Source organism: Pongo pygmaeus, chromosome 8 (assembly GCF_028885625.2).
Source record: "Pongo pygmaeus isolate AG05252 chromosome 8, NHGRI_mPonPyg2-v2.0_pri, whole genome shotgun sequence".
Classification (NCBI taxonomy): domain Eukaryota; kingdom Metazoa; phylum Chordata; class Mammalia; order Primates; family Hominidae; genus Pongo; species Pongo pygmaeus.
Genome location: NC_072381.2, coordinates 34,249,115 through 34,267,930, shown reverse-complemented (window position 1 = coordinate 34,267,930; position 18,816 = coordinate 34,249,115). Strand labels below are relative to the sequence as shown.

Below are 18,816 nucleotides of genomic sequence, written 5' to 3'. Positions count from 1 at the left end.
ACAAACATCTATTTACCTACTTATCTTTCTTTAAAGTGTCTAGCTTTAGAATATTTATGTTTCTCATATAAAATTCATCTGAATTAAAATCTTTGTATCAAAAATAATTCAAACAGATTAAGAATTAATTCATTTCTTTTTCAATACTGGCAATGTATTAAAATCATTCAAAGTGATATGTTTTAATCCTTAACTTTGCATCTAAAACTATAATGGCAATGTGAGAATATTTCTATTGCTCTGAAAACCTGGAAGATTGTATGAAAGGAATATCTTTTTTTTTTTTAGCCTTTCCAAACATGTGCCTTAGCCCTATTTTTTCTGTCAAAGATTTCCCTCATGCACCTCACACACACCACCACCACCACCACCACCACACACGTACAACAGCACAGTCATGTTCACCAAAAAGGCATTTCACCTCTTGTCACCTCCAAGTATGTGGTTGAAATAGAGGTATCCAGCCGTGTTTTACAACGGTTCCAGTGAATAGATGTGAGCCACATCTGCCACTATGTTAAGGACTTCAGGCAGTGCTAGGAGAGGAATAACACGATGCAGTTAGTGTGACATCTGTGTTTGTCCTCCTGTGGTTTAAAGTTGTTGTACAGATGCATTGTTTCCATTGTGTGACCCTGGCTGAAATGCATGAAATTAGTATCAATAGATTTTTTTTTCTGGAACATGAAAAGAATTTGAGTTCTGTCCACTGACTGCATTTGGATGGCAAAGGGAGCACATGTCTTCAGAGCACAGAATAATACTATGCCTTGCCCCTTTCTCCCAAGAGGAGCACAGAAACCACAGATAACTGGGTAACATTTTTTCCTTCCTCATTTTCATTTTCTACCTCCACACATGGCGTTTCTATTTTGACTGCCTTTCTCCTGTCCTAGGCTGGCCTTTGCTCAGTTCCAAACATATGCTGTGAATTCTAATTATACAAGATTTTCTTGGAGACTCATTCTTTGAAAATTCATTTTTGCAAGCCTTTCCCCATCCCCTTAATGTGAGCTTCAAAAACAAATCAGCATATACAGTTCCTGGCTGAATGATAAGCTTCCAACAGGGAAATGCAGTTGACCAAATATTAAATTGAGAAGTTCATTTCATCTCTTCTCAGGAATGATTGGCATTCCTTCAGAGACTAACTGTTTACCCACAATTTCTGACAACCAGCTGTACCTAGGCAGCCTGTTCTTTCTCTTCCTTCATGTCTCCAGGGTAGCATTCGTTGTAACCTTAGGCTGGCAGCCAACTTTAATCTCAGTAATCCCATCAGCTTCTTGCAGGATTTTTAATGCCAAGGAGAGTTTTTTTGGACACCTGCATTTCCAAGTTCTCCGTCAGCACAGGAAACTCTCATTACCAGGAGAGGCCCACCTAGATCACTGGGAAATACATGGAAAATTGGTGTAAAAAGATGCTGTCAAACTTTATAGGCCAAGAGACTGATTTAGATCATCACCCTCATCTGCAAGTCTTTAGTTTCCAGAAATTCATCCTTGTGTTTGTTTTTGAAACCAAGCTTAAAGGGGAAGGTAGAAAAATTAAAGCCATGATTAACTGCAAAACCAATAATCAACAAGGCATTTGTTTGTGCTGGAATAGACAGATGCTGTTTGAGTAAAAGTGTGTGTTTATCTTGAGCCACTTAGAAATCACCCCAATTGTGCAGATAAAACTTTATGGGTAGCATAGAATAACAGCTTTTAAAAGAAAAATACACCTTACCTGCACATGCTATTTAATACTTTCCTGGTCTTTTAGGTTTGAAAATTTCTTTAAACTGCTGAAAACCTGGAGGTGTGTGTGTGTGTGTGTGTGTGTGTGTGTGAATAACTTTACCTTGGAAAGGTGTCAGACATCCTTTCCTCACTGCACAGCCACCTCCAAGACTTCTTCCATGAGGCTTTTTTTTTTGTGAGGCTGCTTCTCAGAGACCATGAGACAAAGAAACACACAGATTGCAAAAGGCCTGAAGTCTACATTCATTTCCTATCCACAGAAAGCTCCAATTCCAACAACTTATAAAAGAGCATATGTTAATTTGGTAAAACCATGGTGATGCAGTCACTCAATTCTGATGTTGTTATATTTTCAAAAATACAGGAAGGGTATGGGAGAAGTCTGAGATACCAGGTAGGTAAACATCTGATACATAAACATCCTGAGGACGTCATGCTTGCAAATAACCTTAGCTCTAAAATAAGAAGGTTGAGAAGAGGTTTGAGTGAGGTATTTGAGAGCATAATAGATATAGTGAAAAATTTATTTAATCCCCGATGCCTTTGGGGGTAACTCCAGGAAGAGAACCACTATTAAGTTAAGGAGAGGTCATTTGAGGAAAAAATAAAAAGGAATACTTCGCACAGTGTAGACCTAGCCAGTGAAATTCATCAGTTAGCAGACTCTAGTTTTAAGTGGTGGACTCTTCAAAGAACTATAAAGTTTATGATTCATTATAATATTTGCAGTTAGAAATGCTAAGATAAGAGTAGTCACATTCTTAGCTTAAGGGTACAAGGGTACAAGTCAGTACTCAAACACCTTAACATTGACTTTAATGACAGGCAGTTTGGAGGAAAGGAGTTTCAGATCTCGCTGGCAATGCCAGACTTACATAACATCGAATTTAAATTCAACAAACATTTGTTGAGCGTCTGTTAAGAATTAGGCACTGTATGTGAAAATAGGTGAATCTGAAGTGAAGAAGACCCCCCCTTTTTTTTTTGAGACAGGGTCTTCCTCTGTTACCCAGGCTGGAGTGCAGTGGCTCAATTGCGCTCACTGCAGCATAGACCTCCTGGGCTCAAGTGATCCTCTCCTCAGCCTCTCAAGTAGCTGAACTACAGAAGCATGCCACTACACCTGGCTAATTTTCTTATATTTTGTAGAGACAGGGTCTCACCAGGTTGCCCAGGCTGGTCTTGAACTCCTGAGCTCAAGTGATCCACCTGCTTCAGCCTCCCAAAGTGCTGGGATTATAGGCATGAGCCACTGTGCCTGGCCTAAAGTGAAGGAGACTCTCTCTCCTTCAAATAAATTATAATCTAGGTACTACTGGCAAAACTACGCATACACACACACACACACACACACACACACACACACAGGCACCCACTCCAATTACCCAAAAGACTAAGTAAAAAAATATTAGGTCACATTCTTATGGTTAATATGTGTACATATGCATCATTGTGATCTTCATAGTAGCCATGCAGAATGACTAAATGAGGTAAGCATTGGCATTTCTGTTTGAGAGTAGAGGAAACTAAGACTTGAATGGACTAAGTAACTTGCTTAACATTATCCAGGTCACTCCTGAGGGTCAAAGCTACAAAGCTACTTCTGGGGTCTGTGCTTTTTTCCACCATATGCTGCCTGCATCACCCCCGTTTTCTCTCTGTTATACCAGAATGCATTGATTCATTTTAATGCAATCTGCTCACTCTGTATTGCGATTTGCTGTTTACTTGACTCTTTCCCTCACTATCTAGAGGGCAGGAATCTTATCACCTTCACTCCCTTTCACCCAAGCACCTAGCACTTATTTGTGTTATGAATGAATAATCGCCACCCATCAAGTTCTCTCCACACTGGGCTGGATATTAGAAACACACTGCTCATCATTAGAAGATCATGCTCTGAACTCATGAACTTCTCCTTAAATGTTTGAGGTGAGAACAGTGTGATTTCAACAGAAGCGTGAATCTCTAAAGAAAGCATCCACAGTTTCTGTGCCATTTCATTGACAGGTTTTATTTTAAATGTAGACATCCACAGAGGATAGGAACTGCAGTGTGTGCTGCTAGACTCAAGAGAGAAGTCTTGCTGACTCATGCAGATTGAGGTTTTGTCTCATTCCCAGGAATGCTTGGATTCCCAGAGGCAGTGAAGCTACACATTTTAGCAGAATTACCTCAGCAGTGTGGTGCATGACCATGAAATTCAAGTTTACCTACAAAGAAGATTTCATTGTCCTTCTGTCACTAGCCAAACACTTCACAGCCTAGACTCCTGGACTGCATAAAGGCCCATGCAAAAGTGTTTGTGCACATTTGTGTATGTGTGAGTGTGTGTGTATGCAGTGGGGGAGGACACTTATCTTTGCTCTCCAAAGGAATTTTGCCATGAGATACTAGATAGAAGGAAAATATTCATTGGGCCAGGCATGGTGGCTCATGCTTGTAATCCCAGAGGGGAGGCCAAGCTGGGCAGATCACTTGAGGTCAGGAGACCCGCCTAGCCAACAGGACACAACCCCATCTCCATTAAAAATACAAAAATTAGCTGGGCATCATGACACACCCCTGTAGTCCCAGCAACTATAATCACTTGAACTCAAGAGGTGGAGGTTGCAGTGAGCTGAGATCCACCATTGCACTCCAGCCTGGGCAACAGAGCCAGACTCCATCTCAAAAAAAAAAAAAAAAAGAAGGAAAATATTCATCGTAGTAAATATTTTCAAATGTAAGCAGTTGGGTGGGATTTTTGTGTGTGTGTGTGTGTGTGTGTGTGTGTGTGTTTCTTCTCCCGTTAGTTCATCAACGCTGGCCGCTTCTGCTTCCCCAGCCAAAGTCCAACCCCCTATCCTATGAGGTCCACTTTGAATAGTTCAAATGACCTGTTTTCCATCAAGCCCTTTCTAGACCCTTCCACAAGTAATTTTCCCTTCTTCTGAATCCCATAATGCCCCACTTATCACTAGCCTGACACTTTTTACTTTCAGTCTCTTAACATCATTACCTCCACATAGGCTTGTGTGCTTCCAGATCCTGGCATACAGTAAATGTGTGTTGGATTTAATGGACTAAATGCTTTTATCTGGATACTTGGCATTCTTCAGTTTACTGTAATTTCACACTTTTAGTCTGAGTGGCTACGATGTGTGAAGCTTCATGATTGGGCTTTGGGATGCAGCTGTGTGAGCAGACACTCTGGGCTCCATAGTTTATCAGTTGCTAGGCTCCAAGCAGAGGTAATAATTGCTCAGAAAGACCAGGAGTGTGAAAAAAGAAGAAAAAAAAGGTCTTAATTGCGCTACGTCTCAGCTTCATTATCTATAAAACCTGTCTGCGGGACAGTTGAGAAAATGGAAGATGAGGTACAGGAAGTTAGCACTTAGTACAATACCTGACACATAATGGTTGCCCCAGAGAAGTTTTTAATAGTAACAAAAACAATAATCGTCAGCAATACTTTATCAACACAGTACAGTCCTACAGAATTATGTGCAGAGATCACCAATTCTGCTACCAAGTCTTAAGGTGGGTGAAATCCAAACCAGCCGTTAACTCATTCTTCTATCACTGTTACCCTCTTTGTTTTAGGGCTGACAAATATTAGGAACGAGAGACCTGTATACACACTCTACTTAATCTTACAGGATATCTAGAGCTGTATCCTTGCAGTCAACCAGATCAGCAGCACTGAACCCAAACGTTTCTCTTGCCTACCTAACCCATGCAATTCCTACCCTCTCGGTCTTCTACTAGACGAATACTTTCCTAGCTTTCATGGTTATTACACATAAACAATCAGATGGAATCAAGAGTTATATTAGGAGAGCACGATACCCGCCCATGCCCTCTATTGTTGTACGTGCTCGCTAACTCTTTATTAAGTAAACCCATCTAGCAAGAGCACATGCGCTGATTCTCGTATGAGGTTCTTGACTGGAAGATTTTCATCCCATGTATACATATTTGAGACTGATTACCATTGTTTTAAAACTGTAGCATACTTATTTTTTCTCTATTAAGAAATTTCAGTTAGGCAATTTCTATCAGAAAGTTTTTAAGTTAAAATCTTAGCCAAATTCCTAGGGATTACATTTGGTCTGTTCTGACAGCGTGTCCTCTTTCCAAATCAAAGGATTAGGCTCAGGTTTTAAATTAAATGTAACTTACAAATAAGCATTCAAAAAATATTAATTAAAAGTATCAAGTCCCTGAATCTTTTACTGCCTGGAAAGAACTCCTAAGTCTCTTTGTAGGAAGGGGAGGAGGGGACATTAAAATGTCATCTTTTTGACCAAGCTGTTAAAGGTTTCCCAGGTATTCATCTGCAAGTTAACATGCGATTGAAGGAAAATATTTTATTTTAAAGGAGAAAAGATTTCACAGGTCGGCGTATGTCTTAAAAATGTAAAACAATCTTTTCTAAAGCATAGAGATGTAATCAGCCATTCTCTTTGACCCTACGTTAAGTTTCAAATTGCATTAGATGTTGATTACTTGTATTTCAGAGTGTATAGAAATACCCCAGCACCATTTCATTTTCTCCTTCTTTGTTATCAGAATGTAGTGTGTCCTGGTGTCCAGATTTTTACGGTTTTATCAAATAAGAGAGGAATGTAAATGGAATATTTGTCTGGTTTTGGTGAATACAATTATATCTGCTCTAGATAACACGGAAGAGGAAAAAAGCCCTCAGGTTTTGCGTCCAATGCATGAAGACTGTCTTCTCGTATTTGTCTTAAATGTGTTTCATAAAATAAGCTGAGCGTTTTCTGGTGGCTTGCCACAGTTCCATGCATTGCTCTCAAACAAAGGCCTTTCAGAGCCTGATGCTGTTTCCATCACACTAAGAAAATGTAGAGCAATGGTAGTGACTCCACCCGAAAATGGCATTCTTCACCTTCACATTTGATCTTTATGGTTTCCAGATTGGAGTGATTTGGGTAGCTGGATTCTGGAAAAGTCTCTAGCTGAAATGCTGGAGTATTAACCTGCTGCATCGAGTCCCTTTTGTTTCTTTTGGACAATGCTACTTGCCAGTTTTAACAACTACAGCAGATTTTACTATTCAAACAGAACCAGATGGGACTCCAGTTCAAAGAACATGTCAGAATTAAATATTTCTTTTTTAATTAGTTGCTCCTGATTTATGCAAAAAGAAGAATTCACGTGAGAGTGGGAGAATGTGCTATAAATCCAGACGTGACAGAGCCCATGTAAGCACTATCTCCTTTCATCTGCCAAAAAAGACGGAGGTCAGCCCTTGTGTGGGGCCTTCATTTTTCTTACTCATTTTCTTGTTGTTCTTTTGCCGTGACTACAGCGGCAGTCAGGGAAGCCAGCCCTTCCACCGCCCCTGTGCTGTTGCAGCCTTATCTCATGTTATTCTAACTGGCTGGATCAAGTCTTCTGGTAGGAAAATTCATCTGTTCATTCACTTGGGACTGTTTTACTATGAGCAAAGGTTTTATTTGTTTCCACCCAGGAAAATGCTCTCCTTTAATTTAACTATAGAAAAAGGCATTAATTCAGGCAATTAAGACTAAAAGAAAATTCGTGAGATTTTTTCCTGCCTTGCACTGTTCTTCTACTTGGGTATTTTTATTCTTTACCCGAATTTTAAAGTGTTTAATTGTTATCCTTTGCTCAAAATGTTTCACTGCTACCATTTTGTTTTTCGACAGCATGAATAAATTATTTGCAAAGTTTTGCTTTTCAGTGGCCAGTGCTAACTTTAAACTAATAGTCAACACAATCAGAAATCATTTCATATTCCTTATAATTATATAAAATAATGAATCTCCAAAAAGAAAAGCTATTGGATTTAATTATTATTACTGAGAAATTATAAACTATCTTTCTAATCATTATGGTTATAAAATATGAATTAGGGAATAGCATAGGTGTAGCAGCTCATACATGGGCCACCAGTCTTCTCTGGGGTATAAGTCCTGGGTCAAACACTGGTAAGTTATGTGACTCTGAGAAAGGTACATATCACTTTGTTCCTCTGTTTCTTTTTCCATAAAATGTCACTTGTATGATTGTTGTGAGAATTGAAAGAGACACTGTATATAAATTTAACCCTTCATAAAATGCCTAACACGTAGAGGTTGCACCATGAATTTCTGGTTATTAATGGCAATTTTAGCCTTATCCATCAGCATTTTTTCTAGGTAATACCACCATGGGGACACAACACAGAAAGAGATAGGGAGCTATGTCACTAACTCTAAAGCGACTGCATTCAGATTCGTAAAAGTCAGAAGTCCAGGATCCTAAGTTAATGAGCACAATGGTCAGGTACTGTGAGTTAAGCCCACAGAGCCTAGAATAGCATTGATGTTCACAGGCCCAGGCTCTGTCAAAAAACATGTGTTTTATCTAAGGAAATGAGACAATTGCTTAAAAATATTTTCTTTAGCTTGTAGTGTCAAGTGATGAATTAAACAGCTCTTTGAGTCATCAGAGATGCCCCAAAGAAAATCCGAGTCTCCCCCTCAAAAAATATTTTCCTGTTTTTAATCAGACCTCAGCTCTTTGTCCTCTATTTTTTCAGGCCCTTGTATTGACCTGCCTTGGGAGTGTTAAAAGCTGGTAAACGCTCCCTTGCCAATGCTAGCTCAATGGGCAGTATTTTATTGAGTAAGACAGATTTTCATTTTAGAAATGAGTCTTTCCACGTTATGACATTGCCAATATTGGTTGGTTATGTATTATTATAGAAAGCAGTGATATTCATTTCATGGCTGGAAGGCTGCATGCTGGTGTTTAACCAGCGGTTTGCAAAGATTTGCTACATGATTTGCTGCACATGCTGCTTTGTCCTCAAGTGATTCCTGGTAAAATGTGTGCTTCTCCTTGCTTCTCTTTGTCTGGGGAATGTGTTTCCTGTCATTATTAAGACAATACCATGGCCATATGGTGCATGTGGATGGTTCCTGTAGATATCTTACAACAAAGAGTAAGTTGGGAGCATGGTAGAACCCAATGCCGTGGGGAGGTGGGGGTTCACCACCCAGGAACTGCTACAACATCGCCCCTTCACCCCCAGAAGTGGTGAAGAAAACTGTTTTCTCCTACTCACACACTTTTCCCCACCCAAAAGGAAAGTCTTGGGGTTTCCTCTTCTGTATCTGCTAACAAGGTCTTCAAATTGTGAGTGGAGCACAGTGTGAAAGTAAGTTGTGGGTAGACTTTCCACCACCAGTGTTAGAATTTCATATCCATATTGGAAACAGGGTATTGTTTTGGGTCACATTTCTAATCATTATAGTGCCGATGGCGCTACATATTGTAACTTAGAAAGTGGCCACCAGCTGGGCTCGGTGGCTCGTGCCTGTAATCCCAGCACTTTGGGAGGCCAAGGCAGGCGGATCACTTGAGGTCAGGAGTTCAAGACCAGCCTGGCCAACATGATGAAACCCCGTCTCTACTAAAAAAAAAATACAAAAATTAGCTGGGTGTGATGGTGGGGGCCTACAATCCCAACTACTCTGAAAGCTGAGGCGGGAGAATCGCTTGAACCCGGGAGGTGGAAATTGCCGTTAGCTGAGATCTCGCCATTGGACTCTAGCCAGGGGACAGAGTGAGACTCTGTCTCAAAAAAAAAAAAGAAAGAAAGAAAAGAAAAAGAAAGTGGCCACTAAAACTCAAAAGGAGTTTGATAAACTTCTGTAAAATAGTCTACACGCCATCAATAAATACCAGATGTTTATGTTTGTCACACACAGAGGGAAACATTCAACAATTTCAGTGAATGCATTTGATGTTCCATTCCATCCCTGCCCACGACCGTCATCACACCCCCTCACCATCACCCTTAATGCTAAACAGAAGTATATCCAACTCAGATGTGAAATCACATCCATCTTCTAATTAAAAATAAAGCAGCTGTGAAATAATGATATTCTTTCAAAATAAGAAAATGGTGATTAGAGCGGAGCTGATTGGGTTGAGGGAAGCAGGTTACTTAATTATGGTTATTGTGTGTCTGAATTTTTATGGAAAGAAAGGAAGTATTGTTTAGGACGATGAACCCTCCAAAACATAGAGGGGTGGCATTGTGTAGAAGTACTCTGGGTTGTGTCTTTGTCTTTCCAGCTGCTTGTCTTGGGTCGCCAGTCTTGCCTATTAGCACGTGACGTTGATGAGAACTTAGCATGTTTCAAAAAGCTAAGCCACCAAGACGATGGGTAGTGTTTGATTTGGAGTGGATTTTATGACTACTGATCATTTCAACTTCAAAACAACCAGAGCTCGTATTCTTTAGAGAGCAATACATTTTTTTTGACAAATAACGTCAATAGTGGTGAGGGAGACATAATAGGTTGCTTAGTGTTCATGATTTCATTCATTTATTTCTTCCTGCTTAACTCTGTGATTCCTGCTCCTCCTTGTCCCTGGAACAGTCTTTTCCTTTGTATCCACTCACAAGCTCCTACTGTTTATCCCTCGATAGCCATCTTGAGCATAGAAATCAGCTCCCCCCACCTCCAGTTCTCTGTTAAATTGTTTACCTTTTCCTTGATGCTGCATGATACCTGTCTGTACGGTAATCATGGGTTTGCGTTTTGTACACTCTTACTGCTCTTTATATCCTAACAACTTAATATAGAACTTAGCAGATAAGCAGTATTAAATGCCCACTGATAACGTCAATCCAGTTGAGTAAGATCCAATACCTAAATATTCACAGCCACTAAAAATTATGATGCAGAAAAAATAGTAGTGGCACTAGAACATCTATAAAACTCCATTATAAAGCCAGTTATCAGGCATAGAGGTAATATGACCTTATTTTTCAAAGTAAAAACATGCACACAAATATTCACATGTACTTTGCATGGGAAAATAATCTGCAAGGCTATGATTGGTAATTATTTCCTAATGATGGTCTTAGGGAGACTTAATTTTCTTCTATCATCTTTACTGCATTTTATGAATTTTCAGTAGGCATTTATTACTTTTCTGCAGGGAAAAATAGATGCTTTTCAAAGGAAATCCACACAACAATCTAGAAGGATGTACAGCAAAAACAGAATGATGAATTCAGTGATGGGGACATGAGCTATAAAGGGATTTAGCCTACTAGGCCAAAAAGAGGAAAAAGTCATTTCCAGTCAAAAAACAGACAGAGGTTGTTTTAGGGCAAAGGAACTTTGTATGTCAAGACATGCAGCTAGAAAAGGCTTATATTCTGTTACAAGCAACAAATATTATAATATGGCTGGGTGGTACAGTTGGAGAGAGAGAGGTGTAGCAGGAGAGGCTAAAAAGGTAGATTGAAGCCAATGTCATGACTAGCAGAGACAGCTACACCAGTGAGAAAGGCTTGTAAGGGAAGGAGAAAACTTTTCATCTACTCTTTTAGGTGTTGCAACTGGGGCATGCAAATTAAACTGACAAAAGACAGATTAACACGAAAAAAAGGCATTAATATTTTAAATTTTACATGCACAAAAGCCTTACAGAAAAGAAATGAAAAACCAAAGAAATAGATTCAGATGCTTATACACCATTTTAACAATGGGTGATAAGTTGTGGATAAGTGACTTGAGAAAAGAAAGAGGGTTTGGGCTTCTAGGGCAGATAAGTTGTAGGAAAGTGACTAGGAGTTACATACACACACACACACACACACACACATATATGGGAAACTAATGGAAAATAGGAGTTATTTTAGTAAGATGTGTTTATGCAAATTTTATCTCAGTCTCCACTGATAAATGTTGCTGTCTTCATCCTGGTAGAGTAGAGGGGGAAAATTTATGCCACCTTCCCAAAAGGAAATATATCTCCTGCTTTCAGGCAGAGAAGGGAAGGGCATAGAATTCTTCTTGCATCTGTTGATTCTCGATTGCCTTCAACTCGAAATAATCTTCATGCCAAAGTGGCAAATTTTGGGGGTGGTGTCTTCCAGAACTCTTCAGATATGAACACCAAGGCATGAAGTCTTTCTAGGTCTCCTGACACAGACACCAGCAATGTGAGCAGTGATGCTTGTGAGGCAGGACTTTATCTGTCTCCCCTCAAACTCTCTCAGGCACTTGAGAGTCGAGGGCAGAAGATCCTTATTAGAGAATTCCCCTAAGGCATTAAGAGAAAGGACTTGTGGAAAGAACTTCCCTAGTCTTAGCAGTGAGGGTTGCACAGTGCTGGAGAGGCTGTATGTTGTTAGAGTTCTGGGTACTATCCGGTTTTAATTGCAGTGGTTCAAGCCCCAATCCTAACCACTTTGTCATCCATCCTTACTAAACCCACTGGCAATAATCTTAGGGAGAAAAATGAAATGAAATTTCAAGTATCCCTGTGTGGTAAATAAAAGAATCTGCAGAGTTTTAAAGCACAGCAGGAAACTATGCAATTACAAGAGGAGGTTGCCAATGCATTTCATTGCTGTTGAGAAAAAAAAAAAAATCTTTCTTTTTTAATGAGTGATTCATGCATATGCTTTGGGTGCCTTTGTATCTTCGGCCTTGGACGTTTTCCTGTGTTGGATACTAGTTAATTCCAGTCAATTGCTCCTTCCTCTGATGTCAGCTGTTCCTAATACCTAGGAATCTTCTGTTTGATCACCAGTTAACTTCTTTCCTACTTAGTAATTAAATCTTCCTCCAAAAACCAAAATTTAAAAAATAGGAAAAGGACAACCAGGGAATGAAGTTCTAGGGTTATTTCAAATCAGCCCAAGCTGAATACACACTCTTGGGAATTTAATCATTTCCACACTAAAGAGCCATCTGTAAGTTTGACAGGAAGAGTTTATTTAAATAGCTCTGCTTCATGCTTCCTTGGACTTCAAGATTTTAAGGACCCTTCAGCTTGAAAGTAGCTGTGGCATTGGGCATGACTTTAATGGACAGCCAGAAAAGCACTAAGTGTTCTGAGAGCATTTGAAAACAGTTAAAACTGTTCAGAGCAACCATTTTTAGAGTACCCATTAACTTTTAGATTGCAGCATTGTGAAATCAGAGAGTTTCTGCAGCAACTTAAAATCACCTATTTGTCTGGAATATAGTGAGATTTCGGGTTGTCAGATAACATAAATATAGAAAATCCATTTAAATTTGAATTTTATGTAAGCAATGAATCAGTTGTTAGTGTAACTACAGCCCAAATGTTGTATGGAACACACTTATACTAAAAAAAATTTGGTTTTGCCTGACATTCAAATTTAACTGATGTTTTGTACTTTTATTTGCTAAATCTGACAACCATCAATCACCTCCCCTTTTTGAAATGTGTACATGAGGGAGATAGGAAGTTTAAAACATTCATCAAAGTACCATGGTTCACTTTTGAAAAACAAATGCAAATTTTGGTAAACAAGTATAGGCACTTAATAAGAATATGTTGGTAAAATGTCCAATTGTTAAATTAAAATTATAAAATCTATTGTTATTATTCTAAAATATTAAATTCTTGTTCCTTTTTCTCTTAAATCTGGTGAAAGCACACAGAGCCTAGAGTTTATATCTTTAAAACTAGGGAAATGAAGTAAAGATTATTTTGCATTGAATGATAGCCCCATCCTTTCCAGATGAAATCTACTACTGCTACTTTCTATAACTTCAAATTGGCTACTATGTGCTGTTTTTCCTGGATGTAGACAACATGTTGACTTAACTACTCCAAGCACCTTCAGGAAAAAAGCAATTCATGAAAGACAATATGCCTGCATGAGGCAGGCTGTGCATAAAATGGAAATTCTTTAAGTGATCGTGGCCCATGGGCACTGGAGAATTAAATGAAATATTATATTCTGAAAACTGAGTTGTAATATGGCAACTAGAAAGCAAAATTCAGAAGTTGGGAGAGGGGTTGGGTTTTTTTATTTGTTTTGTTTTATTTTATTTTTATTTTATTTTTTGAGTCAGAGTTTCTCTCTGTCACCCAGGCTGGAGTGCAGTGGCGAGATCTCAGCTCACTGCAACCTCTGCCTCCCGGGTTCAGGAGATTCTACTGCCGCAGCCTCCCGAGTAGCTGGGATTACAGGCATGTGCCACTATGCTGGGCTTGTCAATGCTAGTAGTTGTAATGTGTAACTATTTTCTCTGTCCTTTAAAAAAATATTTGCCATATATTTGTGGGCTTTTTTTTAAGCTTATGTATAAAGCTGGGCATACAATTGATGGAGCAAATAATTTTATAGGAATAATCAAATGTATTAAAATAAATTGAAAATATCACTATTATATACAAAGTAGTAATGAGTTTTCTTTCAAGATTATTCTTAGTTATTAATGCTGGTAATAAGGAGAGTTAAAGAAAAGAAAAACCTATTCTACTGGAAACATCTAACACATATGAAATAAGGAATTATAGGAAGTCAGAGTGGAAAAGAGTCTTCCGAGTTATCTAATCCCACTCCTTCATTTTACAAATGAGGGCCCAGAAGCCTAAAGATGATGGCAGAGTCTGGACTAGAACGTGGAGTGCTTGCTGCTTAAATCCGTTCCTTCCCACTCACATCACAGGGCCCCAGGATGAAATCACAGACCCTCGAGGTTTCAGTCACCTTCTGGTCATCACTACTCTGATGCCTTCCAAGAGCCCCACCCCTCAGGATATGAGACAGGCTAGTGAGAGACGAAGGCAAGGCTGTCGTGTTGAGGAGCTTTTCCACTGGAAACTTACCAGGAGAAGGTTGCAAGCCCAAGCAGTTTTTTCCTAGAGACATGAGTCTGCCCCACACGATGACTTGGAATCCACCTGCCTCTCAAGCTGAGCTGCAAGAAGAGAGGCCGCAGGAAGATGTGGGGAGGGAAGAAATCTAAAGCTGAAACAGAAATCTTTACCCTCTTCCTCTTTACTCCGTCCCAAGTTATAAATCTACGGCCCCTCTCCCAAACCACAACACCCTTAGAGCTTTCAAGTCAGTATCATTTCAGTCTGCATTTAATGTGGAAGGAGGTAGGATGCCAAAGACAGAGGGGAAACAGGATTATGTTAGACAGGAATTCAAGTCCAGGCCTCTCCATTATCCATTGTGTGAGTTTATCTTGTTTGTCTTGATTTTCTCTTTGCAAGATGACATATATGAATGTGCAGTTTGGGAAGTATGTTTAGTCTCTTAGAAAATGTAATGACATGATATTGAATCCAGTTTTCTCTTTTGCACCAGGGATCAAGCAATCCTGGTTGCAACAGTGAGAAAGGTCTTTTCCTGGCCTTCCTAACAATGGGAACCAACTTAGGGCCATGCTGTCTTTTGTTGACAAAAAGAGTCAAACTCTATAAAATATTTGAAAAGATTTATTCTGAGACAAATATGAGTGAGCAGTGGCTTGTGACACAGAACCTCAGGAGGTCCTGAGGACATGAACCCAAGGTGGTCTGGGTACAGCCTGGTTTTATATATTTTAGGGAGACATGAGACATCAATCAGATATATAGAAGATGTACATTGGTTTGGTCCAGAAAGGTGGGACATCTGAAAACAGGGACTCCCAAGTCATAGGTGGATTCAAAGATTTTCTCATTGGCAGTTGGTTGAAAGAGTTAAGTTACTGTCTAAAGACTTAGGAATGTCTGGGTTAAGATAACGTACTGGTAAAGACCAGATAGCAGGCTTCAGAGAGAATATGTTGTAGATGTTTCTTATCACGTGGAGCCCACCGGAAAAGATGCTTTGGGTTACTGTGCTGCAGGAATGGTGCACTGACCACGCTTGTACTTGTCTTGCAGGTAGACTTGGGCCTTCTGCGCTTCGTCACGGCTGTCGGGACACAGGGCGCCATTTCAAAAGAAACCAAGAAGAAATATTATGTCAAGACTTACAAGATCGACGTTAGCTCCAACGGGGAAGACTGGATCACCATAAAAGAAGGAAACAAACCTGTTGTAAGTTAGGCTGCCACCGTGGCAACCAATTTGGTCTTTTAAATGGATGATCAATTTTTACTTGTTTATTTGGTAGCTTTCTGTCTGGCCTGGTTTATTTTTGAATTGATTTGAAATGAAAAGTGCAATTAGAGGTTTAAATCTGACCAAGGGGTCTCACGTTCCCAGATCCAGAATCCGGGAGGAAATTATATGAATGTTTCCAAGAAAAGTCAATACAGGCCAAATTAAGTGTCAGACTCAAGAATTGCTGTAAGCCTCCCATGGGGACACAGATTCTGCGTGGGATAAACACTGTCCTCTTAGAACCTTAGGAATTTGGGGTTTTGTTGTTTTCTCCCCCCTCGATTTCTTCATCCTTTCACAGATTCTTTCTCTCTGTAATCGGCTAGTTTTAGAAAACATCTTTTCATCTATCTACTGTGGCTCACACACTAATTTACAAGTGCATTTGAGAACGCATGGAACCAAAGGTATTTCATTGTGTTCCCTCAGATCACACAAATAACACACTACCTCCGTACCGCTTTCAACCAAGGAGGCAGCACAGACCATACCGTGTCCCTGGGCACTCTGCCCTAGCTCATTTGGAACTGAGATGTTTTTCTCAGCCTGCCTGTTTATTTCAAGTTACACTTCCTCTGATTTTCTAATCAAAAGATTTCGGAGAATTCATACTCACCATCTCCCAGAAATTAAAAGCTTGCCCTGGAGGCTGAGCAAAACACAGGAAATTGATGAGGATAGGAGCAAAGATCCAGGTAGCTTGCAATGATGGGCTTGGGAAGAGGCCAATTAACCTGTCCTTGTCTCTCTTTTGAGCATTCATGTACTTGATTTTCTCCTTGTGGATCTGGAACTGAGAAAAGCCTCCTGGGTGTGAAGTGAGAAAACCTATTAATTCCCTTTGATTAGCAGTGAAACCCCCACTCTCAGACAGGGCAGGCAAGATGGAAGCAGCTACAGATAGACAGCTGTTCTGTAGGAGGAAAATGCTATGGGCAGGCAAGTTCAAGGCCATTGTCTAGTCCTGGAGGACATGGAACCAGTTTGTCTGGGGTACGAGAACCTTCCTAGTCAACGCTTATGGAGATGAAGCGAGTAAATTTTGACCCCAAGTTTCATGACTGATTCTTGTTTGGGAATAAATTTCTGAAGACATACTTTAGGTTCAAGGAAATAAAAAAATCACTAACTCTAATGATGCACCTACCAGCCAAAGAACCCAGAGAGAGCCGGGAGAGCTGACCTTAGACTGTCAGGCCGTTTCTTTTTAAAATAAGCACTACTTCAGGAGCAGAAAACCAAACAACGCATGTTCTTACTTATAAGTGGGAGCTGAATGATGAGAACACATGGATGCATTGCAGGGAACAACACACACTGGGACCCGTCATTGGCGGGGTATGTGGGAGGACGGAGAGCATCAGGAAAAATAGCTAATGGATGCTGGGCTTAATACCAAGGTGATGGGATGATCTGTGCAGTAAACCACCTTGGCACACAGTTACCTGTGTAACAAACCTGTACATCCTGCACAGGTACCCTGAAACTTAAAGGTTGAAGAAAAAAAAAAAGAACAAAATAGAACTATGAGGTGAAAAGTCTAAAATAATGTTAAGTGATAAACTTAATTGGTATTTCACTATCTTTATACTGGAATGAATGCAGATAAGAAGGATGAAAGGAAATAGCAAGGTGATCATTTTTTGTTAAGGAAAAAAAAACCCATATGGGCTATTTTACCAACATGTTTTCTTCAACTGTTGTCCACTGGTTGTTTGCATGGCCCAGAAGAGGGGGGCTGTCGGAGAGCACTCACAGATTCCAGGGGTGTTTGACAGTGCATGCAGCTTGCCCTGGGAACCCCCGGCACACAGAAGGGCTTCAGAGGGAGAGGCAGAAGGAATAAGGAAGGAGTCGGCCGAGAGCTTGGCATCTGTTCTGAGCACTTTAGCTGAATCTAATGAAATCAGAACATCCACCTAGAGCCTCATGACTGTTGCCCACCCCACCTTTCTCTGTACTTTAGGGGCTTTCATCCACTCCCACCTACCCTCATTCCCACTTTGCTCCAGGAGTGCAGCTTTCGACCACCAACAACTCCAGCAACCCTCTTCATGTTGGAGAGAATGTGTATAAAACATGATTTTCAGCAAACAGAAAACTCCCTCAGTGGGAGTAAAATCACCTCCCCTCTGCCTGCACCAGGGCACACAGCTCTCCTGCCAGACTTCTGGTCTCCCTCGGACAAGGACTCATTGCCCCCATAAAGAGAGCACCATCACTGGGGGCCCTCTTTCCCTGGCAGCTACCCGTTACTCTTTGTCACACAAAAATGCTCCCACACAGATTGATTTCCAGGGAGAGATGCTGATTTAGGGCAGAAATCAAAAGGCCATCACAGGCTGGGATAAATTAGGATATCAGATAGTCTCGAGAGAGAGATCAAACTAAAAACTGACTTAGTTAAACAAAAATAGAGACTGGGTCTTGCTCTGTCACCCATGCTGGAGTGCAGTGGTGCAGTCATAACTCACTGCAGCCTTAAATTCCTGAGCTCAAGCCATCCTCCCAGCTAAATCTCCCAAGTAGCTGGGACCACAGGCATGCACCACCACCATGCCTGGCTAATATTTTTTTTTTTGGAGAGATGGAGTCTCACTATGTTGCCCAGGCTGGTCTCAAACTCCTGGCCTCAAGCAATCCTCCTGCCTCGGCCTCCTAAAGTTCTGGAATTACTGGCATGAGCCACCACACCCAGCCACAACCAACTCTGTAAAGCATTTGACCACCTTTAGTTGTGCAGGCCACTTAAATTCAGTAAAGTAAAAACACAAGCCAGACTTTCACAAGCACTTTCTCCCAGGTGGAAGTGCAGGACTTGAGAAACCATAGACCTCCTTCATGTCCTCACCTGGAAAGGTAGGAAGGAAGCTGCATGCCTCGAGTGAGCCCCGTGATGCTCCAATTATGCAGCCTAAAAGGAGGTGTCTGACCCAGCTGTGCTGAGAAGCATAGTACTGAATGCACGAGGCACGGAACTGAGAAATGTCACCGTCCCACGGGCTATTCCCAACCCAAAGCAGAAGTAAAATCCAGGAAAGGGGAGGCAGAGTATTCTGTGAAGGTAAACTCTCTAGTCCTCAGAAATCTTACTGGAGAATGCTGCTGCAGCGCCCTGCCCAGGCAGAGTGGCCCCCACGAGTCCTTGTGGGAAACATCCATT

General features: G+C 40.6%; 1 protein-coding gene across 5 annotated transcripts in view; it reads left to right on the top strand.

The window, feature by feature from the left end:
* Window positions 1-18,816, top strand: part of NRP1 (neuropilin 1) — a 158,887-nt gene that overhangs the window by 93,841 nt on the left and 46,230 nt on the right. For all 5 annotated transcript variants that reach the window (XM_054435470.2, XM_063669760.1, XM_063669759.1 and 2 more), the window contains one exon: window positions 15,432-15,587. In XM_054435470.2, the coding sequence (XP_054291445.1) occupies window positions 15,432-15,587 (156 nt within the window). The remainder of the gene's footprint in view (window positions 1-15,431; window positions 15,588-18,816) is intronic.